The 24,978-nt window shown below is 38.2% G+C and overlaps 1 protein-coding gene across 22 annotated transcripts in view; it reads left to right on the top strand.

Annotated features, from left to right (window-relative positions):
• Window positions 1-24,978, top strand: part of ABCA4 (ATP binding cassette subfamily A member 4) — an 83,011-nt gene that overhangs the window by 8,191 nt on the left and 49,842 nt on the right. For 14 of the 22 annotated variants that reach the window (XM_083847400.1, XM_083847398.1, XM_083847393.1 and 11 more), the window contains 11 exons: window positions 2,447-2,539; window positions 6,394-6,487; window positions 7,479-7,620; window positions 9,639-9,778; window positions 12,310-12,437; window positions 17,200-17,397; window positions 20,231-20,320; window positions 20,707-20,944; window positions 22,166-22,305; window positions 23,483-23,599; window positions 24,359-24,556. In XM_083847400.1, coding sequence (XP_083703526.1) covers window positions 2,474-2,539; window positions 6,394-6,487; window positions 7,479-7,620; window positions 9,639-9,778; window positions 12,310-12,437; window positions 17,200-17,397; window positions 20,231-20,320; window positions 20,707-20,944; window positions 22,166-22,305; window positions 23,483-23,599; window positions 24,359-24,556 — 1,551 coding nt within the window. In that variant the 5' untranslated portion in view covers window positions 2,447-2,473. Of the gene's footprint in view, window positions 1-2,446; window positions 2,540-3,824; window positions 6,083-6,393; window positions 6,488-7,478; window positions 7,621-9,638; window positions 9,779-12,309; window positions 12,438-17,199; window positions 17,398-18,352; window positions 18,555-19,499; window positions 19,606-19,626; window positions 19,853-20,230; window positions 20,321-20,706; window positions 20,945-22,165; window positions 22,306-23,482; window positions 23,628-24,358; window positions 24,557-24,978 lie in introns of those variants that run through there. The other 8 variants (XM_083847402.1, XM_083847386.1, XM_083847387.1 and 5 more) reach the window with 8 other exon arrangements.

Here is a 24,978-nt window from a genome sequence, read left to right as displayed (position 1 = left end):
GGAACACCAACAGGTTAGAGATCCCTGGGTGATGTAAGGGTGTCAGAAAGCCATCTGACTGCTCGTAGTCAGCAGCTCTGTGAAGAGAACCTCAGTGGAAACCCTTAAGGGGTTGCAGGCATGCCACACTAATGGCAACAGCAAGCTGGTTGCTGCTGGAGCTGCCTGCAACTAAATATATATATAAACTTGGCTTTCCAAGGGAGAAAGTTCTTATGAGCCATCAGCCTGTTCAGCTGCAGAACCTGCTGTCAGTAGTGAAACTGCCAAAATCTTGTCTTGTCTTGAAGGTCAGACAATTGTATTATTATTCTTTTTTTCATGGGATCTAAACCCTTCCAACAGTTAATTGCTCAGAAGTGCTCTGGATTGGGTAAACATCTGAAGAACTAGATGTGCTTCTTTTCAATTACTGAGGGAAAAAAAAGTGAATGTTACTGTCTGAATTTCAGCCTTTTCTATCACCCATGTATATGTAGGAATCAAATGGTCAATCTGAAACTTGATACAGATTTTCTTTCTCACTCTTCTGTATTCAGGTGTTGGGTCTCAAAGTAAGACTTCAATTTTGTTCCCTCTGTTAAACGGTCAAAATAGGCCTCAAATCCCATCAGTGTGAAGCTGGATCTCCCAGAACAAAATTGTTGTCTGCTGCATGTCATTCTGCCTGTTTAGGATCTTAATGCTCTCTGTACCATAAGGACCACTTTTCAACGCAGTTGCGTGGAATTGGTCAGTCACTCAAAGCAGTGGGTTTATTTTGTTCCCTTTAGATTTTATCCACTCAAGCTGGGAAGCTGTTGCAATCCAAAAGTGTACGTCTTCAAACCATCAGATGTTAATCCATTTACACTTTACAACAGCAATAGCTTTTTATAGCTGGTCTCATTTCCTGTGTTGTTCTAGAACTTGAGTTATTACAGTTGACGGACTAACACTGAGAATTACATGAAACTCTTAACCTACAAAATATGGGAAATGATGCAGGTTTTGTCATCATCAGCTTTGCATGGATTTTTTTCTGCAGAATTGATGTCTTGTTATTTGGTCCCCAGTAAGCAGCATAGACAATTCTAGCTAAGCCTGGTCTCAGATACCCTGCCCCAATCTCTTCCATGTTCAGTGTGTCAGAAGAGACCTGCATGTTTTTTAGGAATATTTTCCAGCAGGTGCCAGCCCCTCTAACCAGTGCTGTCTTCCTGCTGCCTGTTGAGGACTGAATTTGTTTTCAGATCTTAAAATGTGCACCTGAGAAGATTTTCTGAAATGGTCAGAGAGTTATTACTGATTTTTGTGTCAACTAATGCTGTGTTGACAGGTTAGGACAATATATTCTTACATGCTCTCCAAGTCTTGCCTCTTAAAACAAAACAAGATTTCCTCCACTTAATAGATTTTCTACAAACAAAATTCTAGATGAACAGCGGCAAGAGAGACTCAACAAATCACTTAATCTGTGAGCAGTTTTGCCTGTGCAATTCTTGATAGAGATTTGGGTAATATCCAACAAACAGATCTGCTTCATCATTCTTATAATCAGAAAGTGCTTTCCAATTGTTAACTTACATCTCCTTTCCACTGACTCCCAGTTACTAATCAGTCATGAAGAAACTACTCTCTAATCCCATCAGGCAGCTATAAAGTAGGAGGTGTATACAGGAGCAAATTGTTTCCTTTATTTTTGAATAGGTCCCTGTATGTGGAAGGTATCTGTTTAGACTTATGTGTCCAATTCTCTTTCTTTTTGAGGGTAAAAATTCACGGTGGTTAAAATGAGGCATGAATCTAGAAAGCAGAGCATACAGTGGCTTAAATTCTATTGTATCCCCTGTAAAGTGTCCTACAAGTCGCTGAATTTAAAAACCTGTAAATCTGAGATCCTGTTGTTTTTTTTTGTTTCTTTTTTATTTTGTTTTAAATGGCAGCAAAATTAATTTGCCTTTCCAAAACCCATTCCAAGATGTGCTTATCAATGTACATTTATAGTGTCTAAATGGAAAGACTAATTCTGCCATTATTGTAAGTATTTTTTATGTAAAGTAATATCCACTTGGAAATCCATGTTTTCTTGGAAAACAAAAAATTATTTTGAAAACACTGATTTAATCTGATAAAGCAGTTAATTGTTGCATCATTTCATTACTTGCAAGTCCAAGTTAATAGCTGGATTCAATCTTAGTGACATTTTTTCACTTGAAAGAAATGCTTTTCCTCTCTCTTGCTTTTTGCTGATAAAATGTGTCACAGGAAATAGCCTCCAAACAAAGGAAAACCACAATTTTTCATGTGTGATAGTGTATCAAGTGAAAAATTACACAGTGCAGACAATGACAGGAACCAATCTCTACAATAACATAATCTTAAAATAAGAACAGAAAACAGTTTTGTTGGTCTGAGATCTGCTTAAATTGTCAGCTGAGAAATGTCAATGTATCCTTTGCCACAGGTTAGCTAGAACGGTTGGTGCAGAAGAATGAACTTCCTTAGACAAATCAGACTTCTACTCTGGAAGAACTGGATTCTTCGGAAAAGACAGAAGGTAAAATATTAGTCTTTGGATTTTAGCTTTGGACCATGCAGTTCCCTGGATGAAACGACTGGTGATACATTTATCCACATATAAAAATCACAAATTCCTGACAGAATCAAATGAGACTGGGATATTGTCTTGTGCAGTTTGCAAAGATGTTTCTTGCAGACAGTGTTGCATTGTTTTCCTTGTTTGTTTTACAAATACTGCAGCATACAAGGAGAAGAGTTGTGGGCAGTAATATTTTGTTACATTCATAGAAGAAGATCTGTTGTCAGGAAAATGTGGGCTCAGGGAAATTTGATTCCTAATTTTAGATTTGCTCCTTACACCCAACTGCTTTTAGAAGTGAATCCAATTAGGGACCTAAAGCTCAATTATTTTTTTTTTTTATGTGCTTGAATATCATGATAAATAAAGTGAAAGTCAGAGAAGTATTTTAAATCCTTTCAATCCTTCTAGATCTTATGACACTTAGTCATGGATTAGAGCAGATTTATCTATTAGTTTCTACTGTATTTCACCTTTTTTTTTTCTTCTTTTTTTTTCGAATTTTCTTGGTCAAAACCCTAAGACAGGGTCATGGTCGTATGATATACTGCGACTGCCTCTGTCAAGCTATTTTTCATGGAAAGTTCCCTTTGAGCTCATATAGAGAAAGACCAACCATTTCAAACTAAAAATAATAAGGAGCTACAGTCAGGCAGCTGTGAAGCTGTAACAGTCATGCAGATGATTTTGTCTTGATAACAGACATCAATAGGATCAAACAGAATCGGGATAAGTTGAAATGCTTGCCTATGCTGTCCTGATTTTTTCTGTGCCATCATTGTTTGAAAGTTGTAATAAATGTATCCAGAGTTGCTTGGAACCAGAGTTGCTTTGACTAGAACTTGGTCAAAACCAGACAGAAGGTACCTCCAACATTTCCAGCTATTTTGCTGACAGAGCTGAGACAGAGCCCACTTTTGTGTCCATGCTAATGTGATTGTTTGCTTGGTTTTTGCTAGTAGAAAATAACAAAAGGGATATTGTGTAAAAATGCACCAGCTGTCTTGTCCTCTTCCATAACTCCTGGAGATCTTAGTTGTTAGGAATGACTCAAGCTAAAAGTTCCAGGATCAAAGAATTACCTGATTTTTTCCATAGACAAATTGAATGTCCATTCTTTCATAACTTCTCTGCAGACTTTACCCCACAGTTTGCATTGCCAGCAAGAGCTGATGCATACAACATTGTCATTGTTTTTTATACAACTTTATATTTATATTTACAACATTGTTTTAATACAACTGTATTAATGATTTAATACAGTATGAAATTCACTGATCCACGCTTGACCTAAATTACACCAAATATAAGAACCCCTTTACAAAGTTAGCCTGCATTTACTGATTACCAAGGAGCTGTAATAGTTTGGCTCTTAAGTTCAGGGAATAAGAAGAAAGGAAGAAGGAGAGAAAGGAAGAAAGAGAGAGAGAGAGAGAGAAAGGAAGAAAGAGGAAGGAAGGAAGGAAGAAAAAGTAAGCAAGTCCATCTTGGAATGTGTAATATGTATACTGAGAGAATTGAAAGCCTTTTTTTTTAAACTTTTTAGCAAATGGATCTGTGTCTTCAGTATTTTCAGTGTATGAAATATTGTTGATTTGCAAATATTTCCAGATATTTCACCCAAAGTTCTTGCTTGGGTTTTAGGAATTCCCTTTTTTTCTTGTTGATATTTTTCTTTTAGAAGTTTCAAAAGTGCTAGCCTTGGGGTTTCCTGGTGTTGCCAAAGAGTGCCTTTTTGTGGTGATCATTCCTAGCTTTTGAGCACAGTGATTTAATCCACATCAGAGAAATATTTACTCTGAAGGGTAAAACAAATTTTAAAACTGAGCCAGTAAAAATAATTTTATTTTTAAGTATATAAACTTACCTGCTTATTTGTTCACACAGAGAAACAAGGTAACCAAAACAAAAATCCCTAACGTCAAAAGCAGATACAAAATATGTTTGGGGAAAATCAACTTGGATTTTGGTAACCATCACGCAGTACCACAAATGGAGGCATGTCCAATCTTTTACCTAAGTTCATTATTTACTCTAATTCACAAGAGGAAAGACTTCCTTACAGTTAACAGATGATCCACAGCCAATTTAGACTTGTCAGATTTATATGGTCTTATCACTGATCTTGGTCCATTACAAGTCCACGTGGATATTACATTTCTCTGTGTGCATTGCTGGGATTTTTGGCTCTTTATCTTATGGTTCTGTGGTTTTATGGGCTGCTCTCTGATCCTTCCTAGTATGTTCTGAGATACCTGTGTATCCTTGGGAAAAGGCCTACAGGAAAATATCAGAGGCCTAACAGCATTTGGTCAGTCCTCATTGTACAACACACTGAATGAAAGCTTCACGTGTACTTTAGCCTTCAATCCCATCCAAACTAGTTAGATCAGAGAGAAAGTAATACTGAATTCAACCTGAGGACTTTTTATTTCCTGGGAATGGAGCAAGACCCAACATCTGAGCAATAACCCAGGTTAACTGCAGCAAAAATGACAACTCAGGAGTCTTCCCCAGTTCTTACCCCTTCGAGTTCATTTACACATAATGCTTATCCCAAACATCTTATTAAATTGTTGGCGGTGGGTGTTAATGGTCTGCCCTGTAGACACCTTAGCTGCTGAGAAGGAACTGTAACACTGTATTCTCAGCTGTGGAGGAGAAGAGCTGTGCAGTGGGAGGTTTCCTACTCCGATAATTTTGTCATCTGCCCTTTGCTTCTAGCAAGATTTTGTCTGGCTTTAAAAATGAGGCATGCATAACTTCTTAGGTGATGGGACTTTTTTTTTTTTTTTAACAAACCAGCCTTGAAACAAAGTGTGAAATAGGAAACAATTGCCTGTTGAAAAGCTTTGTATCCTTTTGCCGTAATCTTAAACTGTGTTTCATTAAAGCCAGTAAACAGAATTACAGTGGAAAAAGTAGGGCAGCTCCAAAAAACTGTTCTTAATTATTCTGTGGAGTATCTTTTACCCTGCGTGGCTCAATCTGAAGAAAAAGGGGGAAAAAATTACATTCACATGTGACCCATGGTGTCTTTGGCTCTGCTGCTGTACACATTACTGTTACGTATTTGGTGCCTGATGTGGGAGGCAGGAGTAAAAGAAAGGAGGCAGGGAGAGCTTTCCTGTTCATGTACTACAACCCAGGTTGTGGAAAGAGTCTGTCCTGGCTCTTGTAGGGAGGAGAAAAAAAGTGCCACGTGGCTGGGCACAAAAAAAAAAAAAAAAAAAAAAAAAAAGCTGCTCCTCAGAGCCCAAAGCCTGTGTCACAAGATCAAAGGACTGTAGTTTCAAACCTCTGCCAAAACACACAGAGGCAGTAAAACTGAAACATGAGAGTGGAGGAAAGACTGAAAAAACAGGCAGGATGTTGCTCTGTGGTAAAGTAGTGCCCTTGATTTTCTGTCACGGCTAGCAGCTGATGTCTCTACTAAGTGTATTGAAAGACCTGGGCAATAAAGCAGCCTTGGATGGAATCTTGCATGTTATTCAGTAAGAGGTTTGATCTTAATGTATACATTTTTACCTGTATTAGAAAATTAATTATTTGAAATGAGTTGTGACAAAAAGAGGCAAAAGTAAATATAAAAGAATGTAGGTTTATGAAAAAGTCTTTATCTTCAGGTATGTATGTTGCACTTTAGCCTGCTAATGAGCCCAACATTGCAAAAGTGTGGATAAAATCCCTCTGTTTCTCTATTGCATCTAATCCTGTTTTTCTGTATTGTTACAGTGTCATCCACTTTGTGTAAGAACTTAATTTATCTTTAGCATTTGGTTTGAATGGATTTTTGCTTTTTGATTTTCCAGCTTCGTCTTCTGGTGGAGCTTGTGTGGCCTCTGTCGTTATTTCTTGCCCTTGTGTGGCTGAGGAAGGCTAATCCACTATATCGCCAACATGAATGTAAGAACATTTGACAAGTTTAATGCTCTGACTTGTGCTAGATAATGCCTAGAAGGTCTCAGACAGAGATACTGGTCTTGTATGCCAAGTATTTTCTAATGGCAGAAGGACAGACTTTGCTGTGAGTAGTTTCGTTATTTGTAGCCATATATTATAAAACTTACCAGTGAGGGGGAAAAAAACTCTAGCTTTCCTGTGAGCTATTTTGTGGTTGGACTTACTTGATGTCTCAAGGCTCTATCAAATTTCAGATTTCTATAACTCTGTTGTTGATAAATTGTCTCACTACTGAATAAAAACAAATAAATAATTAATTAAAAAGGCTAGGTCAGAACTAATTCCAGTAGAAAATAGCCATATTATCAGTGCCTTTAGAAGATATAACGTGTGAACACTGAAAAGTTTTCCAGTGGAAGTGTGGACCTTAGTGAAACAAATATGAATTTTACACAGTAGGCTTCTTTTCTTAGTAGGTAGTAACCAACTGACTGACTTTATGCAAACCAAAGACCTTAAACCACAGTTATACTGAAAGGCTGTAATGCTGATTATTGCTCCTCTTGTAATCCTGACTCTTTTTGTGTTTATTGCTGCTTGCACATACTATAGCATGATAATCATCCTCATTGTTTAGTGTGCAGGCTAGATAATTACTTGACTCTAGAGATACCAGGTTTTGCTTATTTAGCTTGGACTGTTTATGAATGTGTTGCCTGAAAAAAATAATAATCAGAAAGTAGGATTTTTAAAAGTATTCAGTATTCTAGTATTCTTCCATTTCTGTTGACCAAAAAAAAAAATAAAATAAAATAAAACCAGCTCTGCCACTTGTCTCATTGGAAACAGAATTAGTCCGGTGCTAATTACTTTCAAAAATCCTATACAAACTATTCATTGTTTAGTAAAAAAGCTCACAATGCTATTCAGGTTCACACAAGCTTCATTAGAAAAGGCACCTAATCATTTATATTCTTTTGTTTCCATACTCCAGGTCACTTCCCAAACAAGGCAATGCCATCTGCAGGAACACTGCCGTGGTTACATGGCATCTTCTGTAACATGCATAACCCTTGTTTCCGCAGCCCAACCCATGGAGAGAGTCCAGGTGTTGTGTCCAACTACAACAACTCCATGTAAGCAGAGCTCTGTCTGCGAGACAGGGTTGCAGTAGTACAGACCTGCTAGGCAACTGCTGCTAGCTTGCCCTGGGCACCTGTTGAACCTGTTGTCACCTGCTGAGTGTTATGGGGAGAAAGGATGAAGCATCTTCAGCCTGCTCAGATTGGTCCCTCAGTATACTGGGGAGAGTTTATAGAATAGTTCTGTGATGTAAGCAAAAAGGGAAAGGTGAGGATTTAAGAAGACACCAGGGTGCAAGTACTGAAAGGCAAAAATTTTCAGATCTGGCAATTCAGTTTCATTCCAACAGTAGTCAGCAACGTCTGAACGGATCTCATAACAGTAGGTCAGTGCCTTTTTTGAAAGAGTTCAGTTGTACCGGTCTCTAGGAAGCATGTATTCACATAATAAAATCCGTCCTTTCTGTTGCCTACTGTTTGGTGACTGTGTCGAGACAAATCTTTTTGATGAGTTGGAAAACCCCTAAGCTTTCTTTTCTCATTACTTGAGTTGTTTCATCTGAATGAGGGCTCTGATATAGTAGTAGCAAGGGGAAATCTGCACTGCTACTTCTTATATAACACTTGTTTTGGCTATATATCTGTGAGACTTTAATCAGCATAGTAACCTTCAGCTACTAAGCTTATTAGCAAAATAGAAGGATGGAAGATTGCCGGACTGTTAGTGAAAAAGAGCTGTGGGAGTGCTTCATTGCATTCTTCGTTATAGCTGAGTCATGAAAGACAGCACAGTGGACAAAGACCCTTAGAGTGGACAACAACCTGTTAGAATAGCTACAAAAAATATTACAAATCTCCCTTTACAGCTAGTCCATTTTGGAGCATCCAGAGATTATACTTCAAGCATTGACAATGACAATGCCATCAAAGTTCTTGTAGTGTTTAAATCCATAGCTTGGAGTTAATTTAGCATTTCAACTTTTGTTCCTAGTGAACAGGGTTTAGAATAGTCACCTGGGCTTCTTTGTGGGTACAGTCAGTCATACAGTGAAGCTAAAGGGTTCCATTTTGTGTACATTCTGGCTTTTCTAGGTTGCTGATTACAGAACAAACTGTCCCTTTGTGAGTCAGAGTAAATTCAGTGCACTACAGAGGAAGCAAATACATTGTGTTTTCTGAAAGAATTTTGTCCTTCCTGTTTGCTGTTTCCTGTAAGCTAAAATAAGTCATGTGGGCAGAGATTTACCTTTCCATGTATGGAAAAACATAACCATTAAAAAAATACTGTGCTTCTTAACAGGTATTTGTTCAAATTCTATCTCAGTTTTACTGCAGAAGGAAAAGCCTGTGATGTTTCAATCCCTAGATGTGCTTGGCCTCCCATGCTGCTAATAAGATCTGTTTTTCATATTTGTTTATAAACACAGGACCTGACTGAATCCTTATTTGAAATGTGTGTCCTAACTCAGAACTGTAGGTGAACAGCTGCCTATGGTGAAGTCAGGCACTGTTGTTTTCAGCCCCCAATAGAAAAATTTTCTGAAAGTACTTAAAAATCACTGTTACATTGGAGGGGACTGAGATGGGAGAGGGGGGAGGATTCTGTACCTTTCCATGTCACTTATCCAGCTGAGCAGGGCTGCTTGTGCTCTGAATGCCCCAACCAAATGCCAAAGCAGATCCTGGGCCATAACCGGAGCAGATTTTCAGTACAACTGTGACATAGGTGTTGTTTGGGGAAGGTCCTTTCCCCCCAGCAAGATCATCATGGCTAATGAGAGAGTAAGGGTATGAGAGACCAATCTTCTGCCACACCAGTAGCCCTCTGAAACCTTCTTTGGACTCCAAAATCTAACTGAATCCCACACCACCTGAAACTACTTTGTTACCACCGGAAAACTGAACTTTGAGTTTCAAGGCTAAGGACAAAATAACTTTTTTCCTCATCCATAGCACAGAGAAAGTCAACCTTACTTTTTTCGCTTTTTTTTGCCTTTTTTTTTTCTTTATGTGAAAGTTTCTTAAGAGTCATCAGTCTTAAATTATTATTGTTTCACTACTTCTTCTTTCAGCCTTGCAAGAGTATATAAAGATGCTCAAGAGCTCTTACTGGAAGCCCCTGAAATCCGTGACCTTGGCAGAGTCTGGGAAGAACTGATCATTATGACTCAGTTTATGGAAACAATGAGAACTAATCCTGAAAGAATTGCAGGTAATTGTTTTCTCTATATCCTTTAGACTATTGAATTTTTCCTTCTGAAAACTGACTAGTAGTTAACTATGCAGAGACTAACAACATAATGTATTTCACACCTGGCTGTTACTCTGCTTATTGTTAGAGAGGGTGAGCTAAAATTCATTAACAGAAGGTGTAACAAACACCTTTCATTTGAGAGAGGAGAGAGGCATACAGTTTCGTTCTGCAAACAGGTTCCTTAAATAACAGTAGACAAAACTCAAACCACAAAAACAAAGAGACATCACCACCCAAAGTGAAACACGTAGATGAAGAGATTTCATTAATTGTTACTACGGTAGAGGCAATAGCGGTAAGAAAGCATCACTGGAAGATGCAGAGGAATGAAAAGCTAGGAACATACCTGAATAAATATGAAGGGCATAACCCAGAGCAGAGCTTAGAGAGATTTTTATTTCAAGTATTAGCTGAAATAGGTTTGGAACAGCGAGGAAAGAAACACTTTGTTCCTGTTTTCATTATGTGTTTAGAGAGATTAGGTATTGCAAACTTATATAATTTGCAATTCTGTTTGCATATAAACTCCATTAATTTTTACGCAAAGTCATGTGCCAAACTCAGAACACTACCCTTGGAAAATATAGGAAATGGATCAATAATCGTTTTCTTAATTTAATATTTGGGCTTTAAATACATAATTTGAAAAGATACTCCTAAAACTAATGGCACAAAAATGGAATGACTTTGAGAATTGATCTGTCCCATTCTCAAATCCTTTGTCACAGGAATAATATTCGTATTAAAATCAAATATTGTCACCCAGCATATATTTTAATAAGATGTGTGTAAACCATCAGATACACATGCTCCACTATCCCATCAGAGGTTTCTAAGTAGAAGTAAGAAAGGGTGTTTCATTATAAATAACAGTGGGAAGATCAAAATGCAAACAACAAAAATCTGAGTATAATCTGAGATGTGTTTTTTACACAGCTATAGAAACCAAACCCACCTGCATAGGGGAGAGGAAAAGCATAAAGTGCAGTGGGTTTGTAGAATATTGCTCAGGGACAACACCCCGTGGTTTGGGAAGTTGCCTTTGCATCTTGTATCAACTTTACTTACCAGCTGGGAAATAGAGCACGTTGCTCCCAACTCCTGTGAAATATAATGCTAATGCTGTTTCAGAATCTGTTATTTTGTAATATGTTTTATTAAAAAATAAAAGATTCTTGGAATCTCCTGTTTGATAAAGCAAAGTCACACAGTCAGTCCTGGAGCTAAAGTAATGAAATGTGAATTGCCACTTTTGTCTATGCAGAAAAAGGTACTGTTGAATTAACTATATAAGGTCTGCGTGTGTGTAACTTACTACTATTGCCTGTAAGAGACAACCTTAACAGAATACTAGGGCTGCAAAGCTGAGCAATAAAACATTACCAAATGCTAGAATTAAAGCTGCTCCTCCTCCCGATTTCTTAAACCAGATTCACCTCTTGAGTCCTCCTTCCTTGTCCCACTCCCCCCTTGCATTTGACAGTATGTGTTCTTGTAACGTGCTTCCTCCTCCACTGTGCCTGGGTGCCAGGAAGGGCATCAGTGAAAATACAAGCAACAGGCACCTGGAGTTGTTTCAGTGTCTACTGCTGAAACAAATACATGGAGGAGCAATTGCAGATGTTCTGCTCAGCCCCTGCAGCCCAGGGCAGAGTTAGCTTAATGCAGATGAGGTTGTAAAAGTTAGTTGTTGGACTTTAATAAGATTCTGCATAACTTGCATGAACAGAGACATTCAGCAGCAAATTAGTGCATGTTTATGTGGAGATGTCTGAAGTTGCATTCCCCATGTCAATGTGATATATGTTGCTCCTATCAGTCTCAAATTCCTGTTCTAAAGGCTTCAAGAGCTACTGCTTTTCAAACATTCTTTGCATGAGTCTGGGGGTGCTTGGTGAACTACCTTTAATTAAGGCCATAGTATTTAACAGACAGGAGTCATTTCACTTTCCAAGCTTTCACTTGGACCATGCTGAGGCAAAATTCATGCTGATACGCTAAATGCAAAAACTACAGAATCAAGTTAAATAGCTAAGGTTATCAACAGCAAGCAATAAATTAGCCTAAGTGTAAAGTGTTGGCCAAAGTTATTCACACAAGACACAGCAGAAAGGACCCTCGTTCTAACAACAGTAGCATACTTCAATCCAAACATTTAAAATAAATCATTACCTCAGAAAAAAAAAATGCAGAGACTTTCAAATGCCATCAGGGATGCTTTGAATATTCTCATTGCTCAAGTCCTACTCAGAAGGATCTTTGAGAGATCAAATACACAGAGTCAGAACAGTTGTCATTTTCTCATAATCATTCCCCAGCAAAAGATTAAAATCATTTGAATTTCAAAAATAGTTTTGGACCCTATTAGTCACTACTAAGCATGTGAGTCAAAGCACATAGTTTTTGCTGGTTTAAGCCAGTGTTTGAGATGTTCCTTACCTTCCTTTGTCTAGCATTTCACTGATCCCCATACTCCTTTCTTCATCCAGGAAGAGGAATACGAATTCTAGACATTTTGAAAGATGGGGAGACTCTCACTTCCTTCTTGCTGGAAGATGCTGGTCTCCCAGATGTTGTTGTTTTCCAGCTTATTAATGCTCAAGTGCGCCCTGAACAGGTGGGTAGAGTGTAAAAACTACCAAGCTGTTATCTGTGTGGAACACAATCCCTTGAGTTGTATATGCAAAGTAGCTTCAGTGGGGACCTTGTGCCCAGAATTTCTGTTGCCTTATAGGTTACATGCATTATATCCACCTTTATGTTTTTGTGAATCTGGAAGAAGAGGTGTTTGTTTTGTCTTAAAATAATAATAATAATTAATAATAATGTTTTGAATATGTATTAAATATAGGTGTTTGGTTTGATGCTGTTGTTGCTCCTGAACTACAAAAGAAACATCAAGAAATGATACTGCCAAGCAATGCATCTGTCCTCATGACTTGGCTCAAAATCATAAGGCAGTTGTGTGTCTTTTTGGAACAGCAACCCTGCTGAATAGCAGCAGAGAACTATTTTCAGGTTCTTGATTTAACATTTAAATTCTTTGCCCCAATGTCGGCAAAGTAATATGTTGGCCTTACAGCACTGTCTCACGTGAATAGGTGGGAGTGGGAAAGCAGCCCCACTTTTTCAGATTCCAACTGAATAACAGACCTGCTCTGAAAATTCACAGTGAAAGCTGCAGGTCAAATCACTCCTGAAGCAGCTAAGCAGGAGACTGCATTTGACCAAGTCCAGGCTATCTGTGCGTCTACATGCACTGGTGTCTGCGAGCTGAGAGGAATGCTGTATTAATGAATGAATGTTGCTGAATCAGAACTCTGGAACAATTTCTACGTTGTGTTAGTATGTGGGTAGAAGCAAATGAATAATTGACACTAAAAGTTGCAATTCCTCTTTTTCATCACCACATAAAACATAAATGCTAGAACTGTGTATGGCCAGAAAGAGCGAGGAGATTAATGAATTTGCATTCAGTTCCTTTTGTGCACCACAGGTTCCAGCTGGAGTGACTAAATTGCCAGGTTACATATCTGCTCTGTTCTCAATAAGTACCGGGGGAAGCTCTTCCCTCTCCTCACTTTGTTATGAAGCAATACCACAAGATGATAGCAAAGGCAGTGTCAGTTGATACATCCTACTTGTCTTCACACCTCTGTATCAGTTGAAATGGCAAAAAAATTGTTTCCTTGCTGCTCATGACAAGAAGAATTGTATAGAGATCCTTTTGGGCTTGATTTTTCCCTTTTTCTCCCTACCCTCTTCTTTGTCAGAAGTCTGCTGCATACAGAGAACTGTGTGCTGCTGTGTTAGGCTGCATTAGCTCCCCAGTGGCCTTCATTCATCTACTGTTGAAAACTCTTTGGCTGCTAGTGTATACAGGGCTGGTGGTGTTTTCAACACCGTCACTGAAAGTCTGACTGAGACCTGCTGGAACATGGTGTCTTTCTAATGTATTCTCTGTGCAGGTGTAGAAAGAGATGTAGTTCTTTTGATGCTGGGAGTTAAAAGATTTGAACATCAGCTTGAGAGGAAGCTGAAGGAGACCTGGCATTAAATACCACTTTTGCTGTCCTCTGTGAAGTTTTCTTGTTAGCAGTAATTGCAGGGGTACAAGGTCTTCTCACTGGAGCTAGTTTACAGATATGAGGAAAGAAAGTGCTATGAATGCTTCCTCCAAGAGCAACTGAAGTAGAAAAACTGATTTCATAGTTCTCAAAAACGTAAGAGAATTATTTTCAATGGGAATTGAACTCTTTCTCTGCTGTGCGGGATAAGTCACAAAATTCCTATAGACCTTATTGATATGACCAGCCCAAGTAATTGCTTTTAGTTGGTTGAGTTAGAAATTGCAGAGCCATGACTGGAACACAGATCTGTGTTTGTCTGTAGCCTTAACTATGACAGCTCACTTCCAGTTCTTCTTGCTGCTCTACCCTCTGTTTGCCTGTATATTGCTGCGCGTCCTCTCTCCCGGGCTGTAACGGAACAGAGCGGATTGACCCAAAAGCAGCTTGTTTACAAGAACCTGACTGTTGCCAACAGCTGGCTGCATATCTAGGTCTGAGCCGCCTGGGAGTGCAGGAAATGACACACAGACCTGAAAGCTAAACTTGATCAAACAGGCAACTAGCTGAAAAAAAAATTTGGACTTCATTTCTTTAGCCAAACAGTGACACGTTGATTTAAAAAAAAAAAAAAAAAAGTATTGAAGTTTTCCTCTGAGGACCTGCTTCTTTTGAGTCATTCTAAGATAAGGATAAGAGACTGATGTTAAAACACAATAAGAAGTTCAAGAAAGATTGGCAACAGCCCACCCTACCGGAAAAATTGGAAGGGCGGAGGTTTGTTGTTTTGCTAATCCCATCTGTTCATGGAAATTCCTGAAATGCAGTTACAGTTTGTAAATAACCTGTCCTTTTTTCTGTGTTTAATCCTCCTCAAAGATGTTAATGTCACAGTTTTCTCATTTCACAAGTCAAAGCAAGGCTCCCAGGCTGCCTCCCTGCGCAGCTCAGTTGCATTACAGCCCACACTGGATGGTGAGGTCAGGCATGTGCAGCTAAAAAATACTCTTATCACATGCACATCTCCAGAACTGTAGTGACTGAGCAAGTAAGCAAGTTCTTTCACTGACAGCAGGTCAGTCAAATTCAAATCTTAGTTTGCAAGACTCTGTCCATCAGTTGCATTTCCTCTCTTGCATTATGTCTTTACACTGTCTAACTTGTGTTAGCAATGCAACATACGTGCCCTGTCTTTGTGTCACTCTCAGTGTGAGTTTTGACTTTGCTGTAAAGCAAATCTCACTTTCTCAGTAATATCTGTACTGGTAGATTCCCTGTAGGTGAAATTGTATGGTGAAAAGGCACTAGCTAAGGCCACACTGTTAATTTGTCATTTAATTTTTGAAAATTCATAATCTAGTAAGTAAACTGTCACTGCTACTGAATAGATTTAAGTGCTTATTGTGCCACTTATGGCAGAACAGCCCCTTGCAAAGAGAAAGCCTGTGCTTTCCATGCTGCCTGGACTAATGGTTTAGACTGTGTATTCTCAAAGATCAAGCAATGATGTAAAGGATGACAAAACTGAGGGGTTAATTAGTTTAATTACTGCTGTGTGCTTAATTTTCGGGTATGTCCTGTTTTTTTAAGTTGTGTTATATGTTAGAACTCTTTGAGGATTTGTTACTCTACTTGTTCTTGGACTCCCTAGTGCAAATACAATATAGATTCTGGCAATATGTGGGTACATCTATAGTGATGATAGGGACTGTACCTGTCAGATACTTTTACTAGAAATTCGTATCCCTTTTTTGCATTGTTGTTCCTATATACAATCGGGATGTAATTCAGCTGTATTTTTTGTAAAAATCAGCTCCACAAGCTGAAATTCAGAACAGTCATGATAGACAAAATACACTCTTGTTCTATACCTCTCTTCACCTGATTTTCCACAGACACACTTGCAGTTTTGCTGGTAGCTTCTGACATCTGAAGCACTTAATGAATAACTTCTCAAGCCTGAATCCACTCTCCAAAGCAACTAAATTAATTTTATTTTGATCTCATTCATCCAGGTTTTTAAATACTTCTCTTTACAGGCATCATGAAGCAAGTCTCAGCTGCTAATTATAGGAGACTGGCAGATACAAAATTTTGATAATGTTCAGAATCACTTAGATGGCCTTGTTAATTTACTTAGGAAATAAATGTGCACCTGGTGTAGGCTTGGTATGTTTGTTTTGATCCAAATGTCTTGAGGACTGGAATACTCAGCAGATAATTTTTCTAAAGAAAGTTATATTTTATGCATACTTTGTCAATTTCTTTTTCTTTGCAGTTTTTAAAAAGTATCTAGCCTAACGATATAGTGTCAGTGCACAGTCCTCATTTGTCTGAATGTCTGTGTTTGTCTCAAACAAGGTAGGCATTTAGAGTCATTATGGTATTGTGAACTTTTTTCCATGCAATTTGTACTGGCAAAGAGATGTACAGAGGATGGGAACAGCCTCTGAGCAATTTCCAGTGCTACTTTTTATTTTATTGTCATGTATTCTGTCTACTGTAAAGCAAGTAGAACTGAATCATAGACTTCCAAAAGTATTCCATTACGACAGTACAAGTCCTAGGTAAATACATCAATTTCTGAGGAGTTATACAGTATTTACACTGGTTTCAACTATAAACTAATTTGCTGTCACTGGTTAAACACTAAAGATAACTTCTTTATTTTCTGTTCCATATTTATATTAGAAGCTGAAATAAGTAGGCTGGGTGTGGTTTAATGTAAAATGGCTTTGTTGAGCCTGGCTGTATGCCTGTGCACAGTGACTATGAATAATGGCTGTGGGGAAGCACTGAAGTGGAAGAATCATAACTGAAATAAAATAGTGAGGGAAATCAAGCTTGAGCAAAGGCAATCGGAATTGTCTTTTTCCAGTTATAACAGCTGACAGCAAAACTATAACCAGGATAAACAAAAGTTATAGTGATGTGGCACATTTGATTGGTCCTGAGGAAATACTTTCAAACAAGTTAAAGCTTAACCATATGGATGAGTTGCATGGCATGGCCTCAGGCATGCTTAGATGACAGAGAGAAAGCTAAGAAGACTCATAAGAACTTCTGCAATGGAAGGAAGAATCACTAGTGAGAAGAAAAACCTGTCTGAAGGTGAGGTGGTCTAGCATAACATCAGGTGAAGGTGACTGAAAAGTTAGTGCTTCACCTGACCACATCTTCCTGCCATTCAGGAAAATATTGACAGATGCTGATATCAAGATGTCTGTTGTTGATAAATCTCCAGTTGTTCCTGCATAGTCTGAAGGTTCAAAAATAATAATAATAATAATTAAAGATTATTTTTGGTTGCAGTTTGCCTATGGTGTACCCAACTTGACTCTGAAGGACATTGCTTGCAGTCAGATGCTCCTGGACCGCTTTATTATCTTCAGCAGCAGAAGAGGTCTCCCTTCTGTCCACAAGACCATGTGTGCCCTCTCCCAGGAAAGCCTACAGAGAGTGGAAGATGCCTTGTATGCAAATGTTGATTTCTTTAAGCTATTTCAGCTGGTAAGTATTAACACAATCATCTTGCCTTATGTGGTCATTTTTGGCTGATATTTCATTGTACTTCAAGAATTTTCTTTCTAATGCATCGCCAGTGTTTTGAGAGGTCTTTGTTTATTTGCCCCCACAAATGTGAAGTTATGGATATACAATTATTAACCTAACATCAGCAGGACCACTAGACAGTTTGGAGCATGCTTTGGGAGGTAACAGATGAAATTCACTTACAAGATAACTAAAAGATTCAAATAAAATTTTAAAAAGTTTGTGGAATCTGGCATTCCTAGTCTGTGTAAAAGAACAGAGCTCAGGAAGACCTATCTGGACCCTGCTGAGAGATCTGAAATACTCCCATACAACCCATCCTGTATTTGCTCCATCCAGCATGACGGGATTTTACTCTGAAATCACAGTCGTGATGCAACTTGAATTGGGATACCCATATGTGCCTTTTTATTTGTTTGTTGAAACAAGTTGTACTGGTTTTCATTACTCTTTCTACAGAAGCTTTTCCTTCTGTTCATTTTCGTTGTTGTTCTTTGTGCTGCTCATATTTCTACTGTGTCCTTGCCATAAATTAACTGCTTCTGCAGCCAGAGTTCAGTATTTCCATGTGTCATGGATATATATATATATATATGAGAGCATAATGGTATTTTTTGTTCTTGCTCTCTGTTATTTTCCTAGTGTTTTCTAATATTCCATTTGTCTTCTGAACACGGAGCTGATGCTTTCAGAGAACTAACTGTAAAGACTCCAAGGTCTCTTTCCAGGTGATAGCCCATCACTATGTATGATGATGATGTTTTTTCCCCATGTTTGTGACTTTGCGTTTTGCAACTCTAAATTTAATTTGCTGTTTTTCACCTTGTAAATAAATGTCATGAGATCATCACATTGACAGTTTGCTGTATACAACAGGCAGCATATATGGGGAGTTGCTGAAGTTAGAAAGCATTGATCAGACTTTCCTGCCACAGCTGGAAACATCACAGTTCATCTAACATGGATTTAATTCAACTTTGAGTTACTCAGAACTGGGAACACAGGATGCCAGAAGCTTTAATTGACACACCAGCCAAATTACTGTTTGATTATTTTAGCATTGGCAGACATTCACTGAGCCTGTGTGATTTTGCCAGTCCCGATAAGAATCTGTGGTGAGTTTCTGAAAGCTTCTGATTGTTTTCCCTTTCTAAAAATAGACACAGAACTGGGCTTTCTGTTTTCTGAAGGAAACTCTTCAATGTTCATTTCTTGTTGTTTTTTCTTTTGTTTTTGTTTGTTTGTTTGTTTGTTTTACAACACTATCTTTAATTCTAGTGAATGTGAGAATAGTTGGATAAACATTTTGGAGAAAGCTTTTGTTCCCCTCTGTGCTAAGGGTCAATACACATTCCTAACTATATGCTCTGATATTTAGGTCAAACATGTGCGTAGTTTGTATATAATCCCTGTTGATCCTGTCTTTTGTGTGCTCCTAGAGAACATGAACTAACTTGAGCACAAACTCAGTCCTTTTAGAACATTTCTTTTAAGACCTGGCTCCTACAGAGTGCCTCCTGCAAGAAATAATACTTAGGAAAAAACATATGCAACTTTGCCCCTATTTTTCCTTCTTTTCCTCTAGCTACAGGAAAGAGGTTCTTAATTCCATATTTAGCCCAGGCTTTTCTCTGGTTTGTTTCATGTTGTTTACAATATTGTTGCTCATAGTTTCAAAAGGCCAGGTTAGGACAAGTGCTCCAAGAATGCTGTATAATCTGTGCAGAAACTGGTTCCCTTCAAGTGAAAAAGGAAAGGTATATTTTGAAGCAGTACTTGGGTATACTTCCTGCCTCTACTGCAAGTGACAGATCAGAACATGCAAACATAAGCTTTCCATAAAAACTCTTGCTGCTGTGATTCCCTGCCAGGTGCCTACATAGTGCAGCTCTGTCTTTTGCTTTTTTAACTACCAACTGACTGAAAGAAATGGCAGGGAATAAGCAGGGTGTACAGCTGCACAGTCTTGGGAAATCTTTTTAGAGGCTTATTTAATAAATATTATGGTCTATTCAAAAATCCTGCTTCTTTTTTTTTTTCTTTTTTTTTTCTTTTTGTAGTACTTGAGAAATAAATGCCTGTAAAAACCTCGGAGTGCTAACACCAAGTGCACACATGATTCTTCAGAGAGTTGACAAAGAGGGATGCAATGATGCAAGCAAAGTAGTAAGTGGCAGCATGCCACGGTGTCACCTGTTTCTTAAAAAGCCAGTGATAACTGAAGTGTTAACTTCTGGCAGAAAGGCCATTTGGTCAGTCTGCAGGAGCCTGGAGAAGCAGATCTTGTTTCTGGCAGATCTAACAGACCTTAAGAACCAGTCTCCAAAATCAGGAGATCTCAGAACTACTACCGGGTATTTTACCTCCATGGCAAGCAGAGGCTTCTGAATCACATCACTTGTTAAATTCAGAAGTTAGTAAGAGTCTCTGCATCTCACGGGAAGAATAGCCTCTGAGAAACAGCTTCTCATAAATCGCAGTTCCTGCATTGCTCCTTTATTTTTGTACCTTTTGGTATTGTGGGCTTAGATAAGCAAAACATCCCAAGCTATACTTTCAGTGGCCTGTGACTGTTTCAGCCTCATATTAGTAAGACAACTTACTCAGGCTGCTGTGAGAGTTTGCACTTGGGTTATGGGTTTGTGGTCCCACAAATCTCAGAAGGCAGTGTTACAAATAATTCAAAGCATTTGAACTGAAGAGATGCTGTCTGGATTTTCTTCTCATTATATTAGCTGTTGTCATGTAGAAACTATCCAAAACTCATCTGTATTTTCTGATGTATTCACAGCTACCCAGTGTGTTGGACAGAAACTCACCAGGTGTTGATCTGAGGTCTTGGGGGAGGGTGCTGTCTAATATCTCCCAAGCAGCACAAAAGGTAAGTGGTCTGCTAATAGATGGCATCACTTTTCTAAATAGTTTGTAGTTCTTTGTCCATTTTGTTCTTTTTATTTCCTATTATCTGCTTTATCAGAAAGAAAATAGAATTGTTTGGGAAGAGCTCTTTCTTTAGAAATTCATTATTCTCTCATTACAAAATAAATGTGGGCATAAGCATTGGCAATTATGAAACATTTGATTTCTTCAGAATAAACATGAGAGAACAAGAACTGAAAATTGTGCCTGTGACCAGCACAGAGGAGATGAAAGGATGAGGTTCTAACTACATCTAGACTGTACTAGTCTGTGCACTACTGGAGACCTCTCCAAATACTTTCTTCTTCTGAGGGTTGCAATTAACAAAGAAGTCTTGTTTTACTGCAGCTAACCAGGAAGCCAAGCGTTCAGGACCTTTTCAAGGTTTTAAAACCATTTGTACAAGATGGAAGAACTGAATCCTTAGGCCACTTGGTGAGCTCCATGTCTGATCTTTTCTGTGGCTACCCAGAAGGAGGTGGATCCAGAGTGCTTTCCTTCAACTGGTATGAAGATAACAACTACAAAGCTTTCCTGGGGATTGACTCTACAAAGAAATCCAGTTATCGTTATGATAATACAACCAGTAAGTTTTTCCATCAAACTGTGACAGAGAGTGTAGACAAGTGAAGCTTATGTTAGAATACCACTATGGCTTTTATGAAATAACATTTTAAAGTAGTTAATTGGGGAAATTAGGGACAGATGAAATAGTTTTGCTCAAATGTACTTTTTAACTGAAAGCAAAGAAGACCAGGAATTGAGAACTGACAGAAACACACATTAACTTTCAATATGAAGGCATAAACATCATCATCATAATTAAAACATTTCCACTGCCTTATTTTCTCATATATGCTACTGATATCAGGAAGAACTAGATACTTCTGAAAAAGGTTCAGGAAACTCTATGGTGCATCATTCTCGATTTACTTTTCTCCAAGACAAATTTATTTGGAAGTCTCTTGATTGTTGGCCTGGAGTGCAGTAATCTTTAAAACTCTCCTTTTAAATAACACTTAATATGATGTATGGTGGCTGGTTTTCTTTTCCTGCATAAAAGTACATATATTTTGTTGCAATAATGTTCTACAGGTTAATTAAATCTTACATAGAAATTAACTCCATTTATAACTTTAAAATGTTTTTGCTTTGATTTCTTCACTTATCTTCTTGCTATTGTAATAGAAATGTTTTTCTTTTCTACCATTCATTATTTTATATCATTATTATGTCCTTTTTATTTGCTGTTTAGTTTTTCTCTATATTGAGACCACCAGCAATTTTTGTTATGCTAACATTCATATCATAGCTGATATTAGATTTGTCTGTCCCTTCTGCCATGATGGATATATTTGTGTGCTTGCAAAGTACAGGTGAACACTTTGCCTGTGAAGGGAATCATAGATTTCACTTTTTGTGTTGTACTTGGCTCTACATATGTCTGAACCTCCACGAGACCTGGAGAAGACCCAGTACTCCCCTTTCTTTATTCAGGGAACAAAATAGTTGAATACTTTACAAGTAACTAATCCATGGTAAGATAGAAATGCTTACAGGAAAATGCTTAGTTCTAAGTTATTGTAGGATCAAGTTCTCAATCCTTCCAGAGAGTTTGAACTACAAAATCTACTACAGTCTTTTCCATCTTTTCAGACATACTTCTACATTGGAGAATGTGCTTAACCCATTCAGATTGAAAATGCTTTAAATGGTCCATGTCATTAGTAAAAAGCCCTGCAGGATGTTATGTGTGGTAAGATTTAAGGAGGGTTACTTAGGGATTTGTCTGTCTTTCTGTCTTTAGCACCCTTCTGTAATGCATTGATCCAGAACTTGGAATCAAACCCTTTAACCAAAATAGCCTGGAGTGCTGTGAAGCCCCTGCTGATGGGAAAAATTCTCGTTGCTCCTGATTCACCGTCTGTACGGCAAATCCTAAAAAATGTAAGAAATTCTGAAATGTAAATATGTGTATTTCTGAAAAAAAACAAATGCATTCTAAGAAATATCCTTTGAAAAACAGCAAGCCACCTATGTCAAACTAATCAGATTTTCTCATTAGCAGTCCTGCTCTGGTGATCATCAGAGGAGGGATAGTTAGTCTTCATTTACAGAAACAGGAGACAGATCTTCATTAATTCATCCTGCCTTGGTCCACACTACAAGCTTTTTCTAGCTCAAGTAGCATTTTTGTTGGCATGTTCCCACATTTACACTAACAAAAATAGTAATGTTCATACATATTTTACAGATGTAGGAACATTAGCAGCTCTGTGCCAGGAAGAATTTTAATGGTGCTGCTATGAGGTTTGCATAGACTCATGGAGACCTGACACTGAGAGATTACAAACCAATAGCAACATAGTGGTTTAGTAATATATACATTGAAAGAATAAATATTTTTGACTTCATAAATTAGGATGCTGGATTGATATTAGTGTATAAGATGTCATACTTCTGCTATCTCAGAACTGTTGCATATGTGGTGCAAAGGAAAGAAAGCCAGAAAAGAGACAAAATGGCAAAAAGTTGCTTGGGGTTCTGTGAAAACTTCTTGGCCTAAAAACACTTTCTCAGTGTTGAATTGCAGTTTCATCTTCCATTCTGGAAATGAACTCTATTGAACTGTCTTGAGACTAGATGTTGAGAGTAAGTGAACGGACAGTGATAAGGTAGGTAAAACCCAGGTCACATGTGAGCTTGATTTAACTGCTTAGATTCATTTCATCCGACTTTAGGCATTCTTTAGGGCAGACTTCATCTACAGTCAGTGGAGGGAAATAATCAACGGAAAGAAGAGAGGAGGAAATCATTCTACCTAAAACCTGAGTAGTTAAACAAATTGAAATTAACTGGGGCTAATGTGGGCTCTTGTTTTTCTCATTACACAAACAAAAGAATTTTGTTCAAAATGACTTTGATTCCAGTTGGATTTTAAGAGTTTCTTTTTTGAGGAATATTAATATTTCTGGCATTTAAGCAAGTTTATTAAGTACTAAAGGTAAAAACTACAACATTCATAAGTTACACGTTTCACTGTCACTGAATGCTTGGATTATAAATTCTGTGTGTTTCTTTCCCTAGCATTCTAAACATTCTTTCCTGTTGCTTTGTTCCTCAGGCAAACTCCACTTTTGAGGAACTTGAACGCCTCAGACTGTTGACCAAAGCTTGGGAAGAAGTAGGACCTCAGTTGTGGTACTTCTTTCAAAACAGCCTGCAAATGAATATGATCCGTGTATGTTATAACCTAGCAGAGAGCCTCAGTAAGAGCGGCCTTTCACCATCCTATACTTTAATTAAGAAGCTAATTTTTTTGGAGGTTTGGCTGGAAGCACAGCCTTTGCAGCAAGGAATTTGTAGCCTTTAAAGTTGTTGGACTGGTTACAGAGCTTGTTTTGAAGGATAGTCTTATATGCATTTCAGAGAGTTCGTGACAGAACCTCAGATCTGGACACTCTCTTCAGTCTGCTAATGATTTCTTAATAAAGACAGCAATCGCCACTTGGCCTCTGCAAAATGTCGTGCAAGAACAGCAGAAGAACCAACTTGATTTTGTAGGGTTCTACATAGACCAAGAAGGCAGTAGAACCATGTTTTTTCTGAACCCAGCAATTTACTGACTTAGGAAATTACTTAGTTTCTCTTCCCTTAGATCTGACTCTGGATACAAGTATTGTTTGTAGCTGGAGTTTTTATAGAAGTTCATACTGAAGAAAACATTTGTTTTTTTATATTTATTTCTCTTAAATTATCCTCTTGCTTATGCGGAAAAAATATGCAATAAATAGTCAAGGATAAATTTCTTTTCATTTAGTCTTCAATTCTCACCTCCTGTTCAGCTGTGCAATTACCCATCTATAAAATTCCTTCCTTAACATACCCTTTTGTACTTCTTGGTAGCTCAGAAAGAACTGTGGAAATGGAAACCTTTCTGGCTAAACAGAACACATGAAGAGAATAATTGTAGTGAAGCTGTTCTGATGTATTTCCACAGGACTCTCTGAAGCACCCTACAGTGAGGGACTTCTTGAACAGACGGATGGGTGCTGAAGGCTTAACTGCTGAACACATTATCAACTTTCTCCACAATGGGTCTCCGGGATCCAGGGAGAAGGGAATGGTGGACTTTGACTGGCGGGACATCTTCAGTGTTGTAGACCAAGCTCTGCGTTTGCTCAGTCAGTATCTGGAGGTAAGGTCAGCCCTTCCACTGCTCAGAATCATTCTAGAGAATATCCTGAAGCACAGTAGGCAGTGCGTGGAGTCTGTGGCAACAGACAAGACAGTTAAAAGTATAAGGTATCTTCATTTGTTTCAAATTTCATCTCAATACTAACAAAATGTTCTAAAATAATACAATAGAACAAGAACACAAATATTTTTTATTCTGAAAAAGCTTAAATTTGACGATTTCTAAATCATATCATATAGAATGGCTCAGGTCGGAAGGGGCCTTAAATATCATCTAATTCCAACCCCCCTACCATGGGCAAGGATACCTCCCACTAGATCAGGTTGCCCAGGGCCTCATCCAACCTGGTCTTGAACACCTCCAGGGATGGGGCATCCGCAGCCTCTCTGGGCAACCTGTTCCAGTGCCTCACCACCCTCTTC

This window comes from Anser anser, assembly GCF_964211835.1.
Source record: "Anser anser genome assembly, chromosome: 8".
NCBI lineage: Eukaryota > Metazoa > Chordata > Aves > Anseriformes > Anatidae > Anser > Anser anser.
Note: the sequence above shows the minus strand (reverse complement) of the source record. Positions and strands in the feature narration are given on the sequence as shown.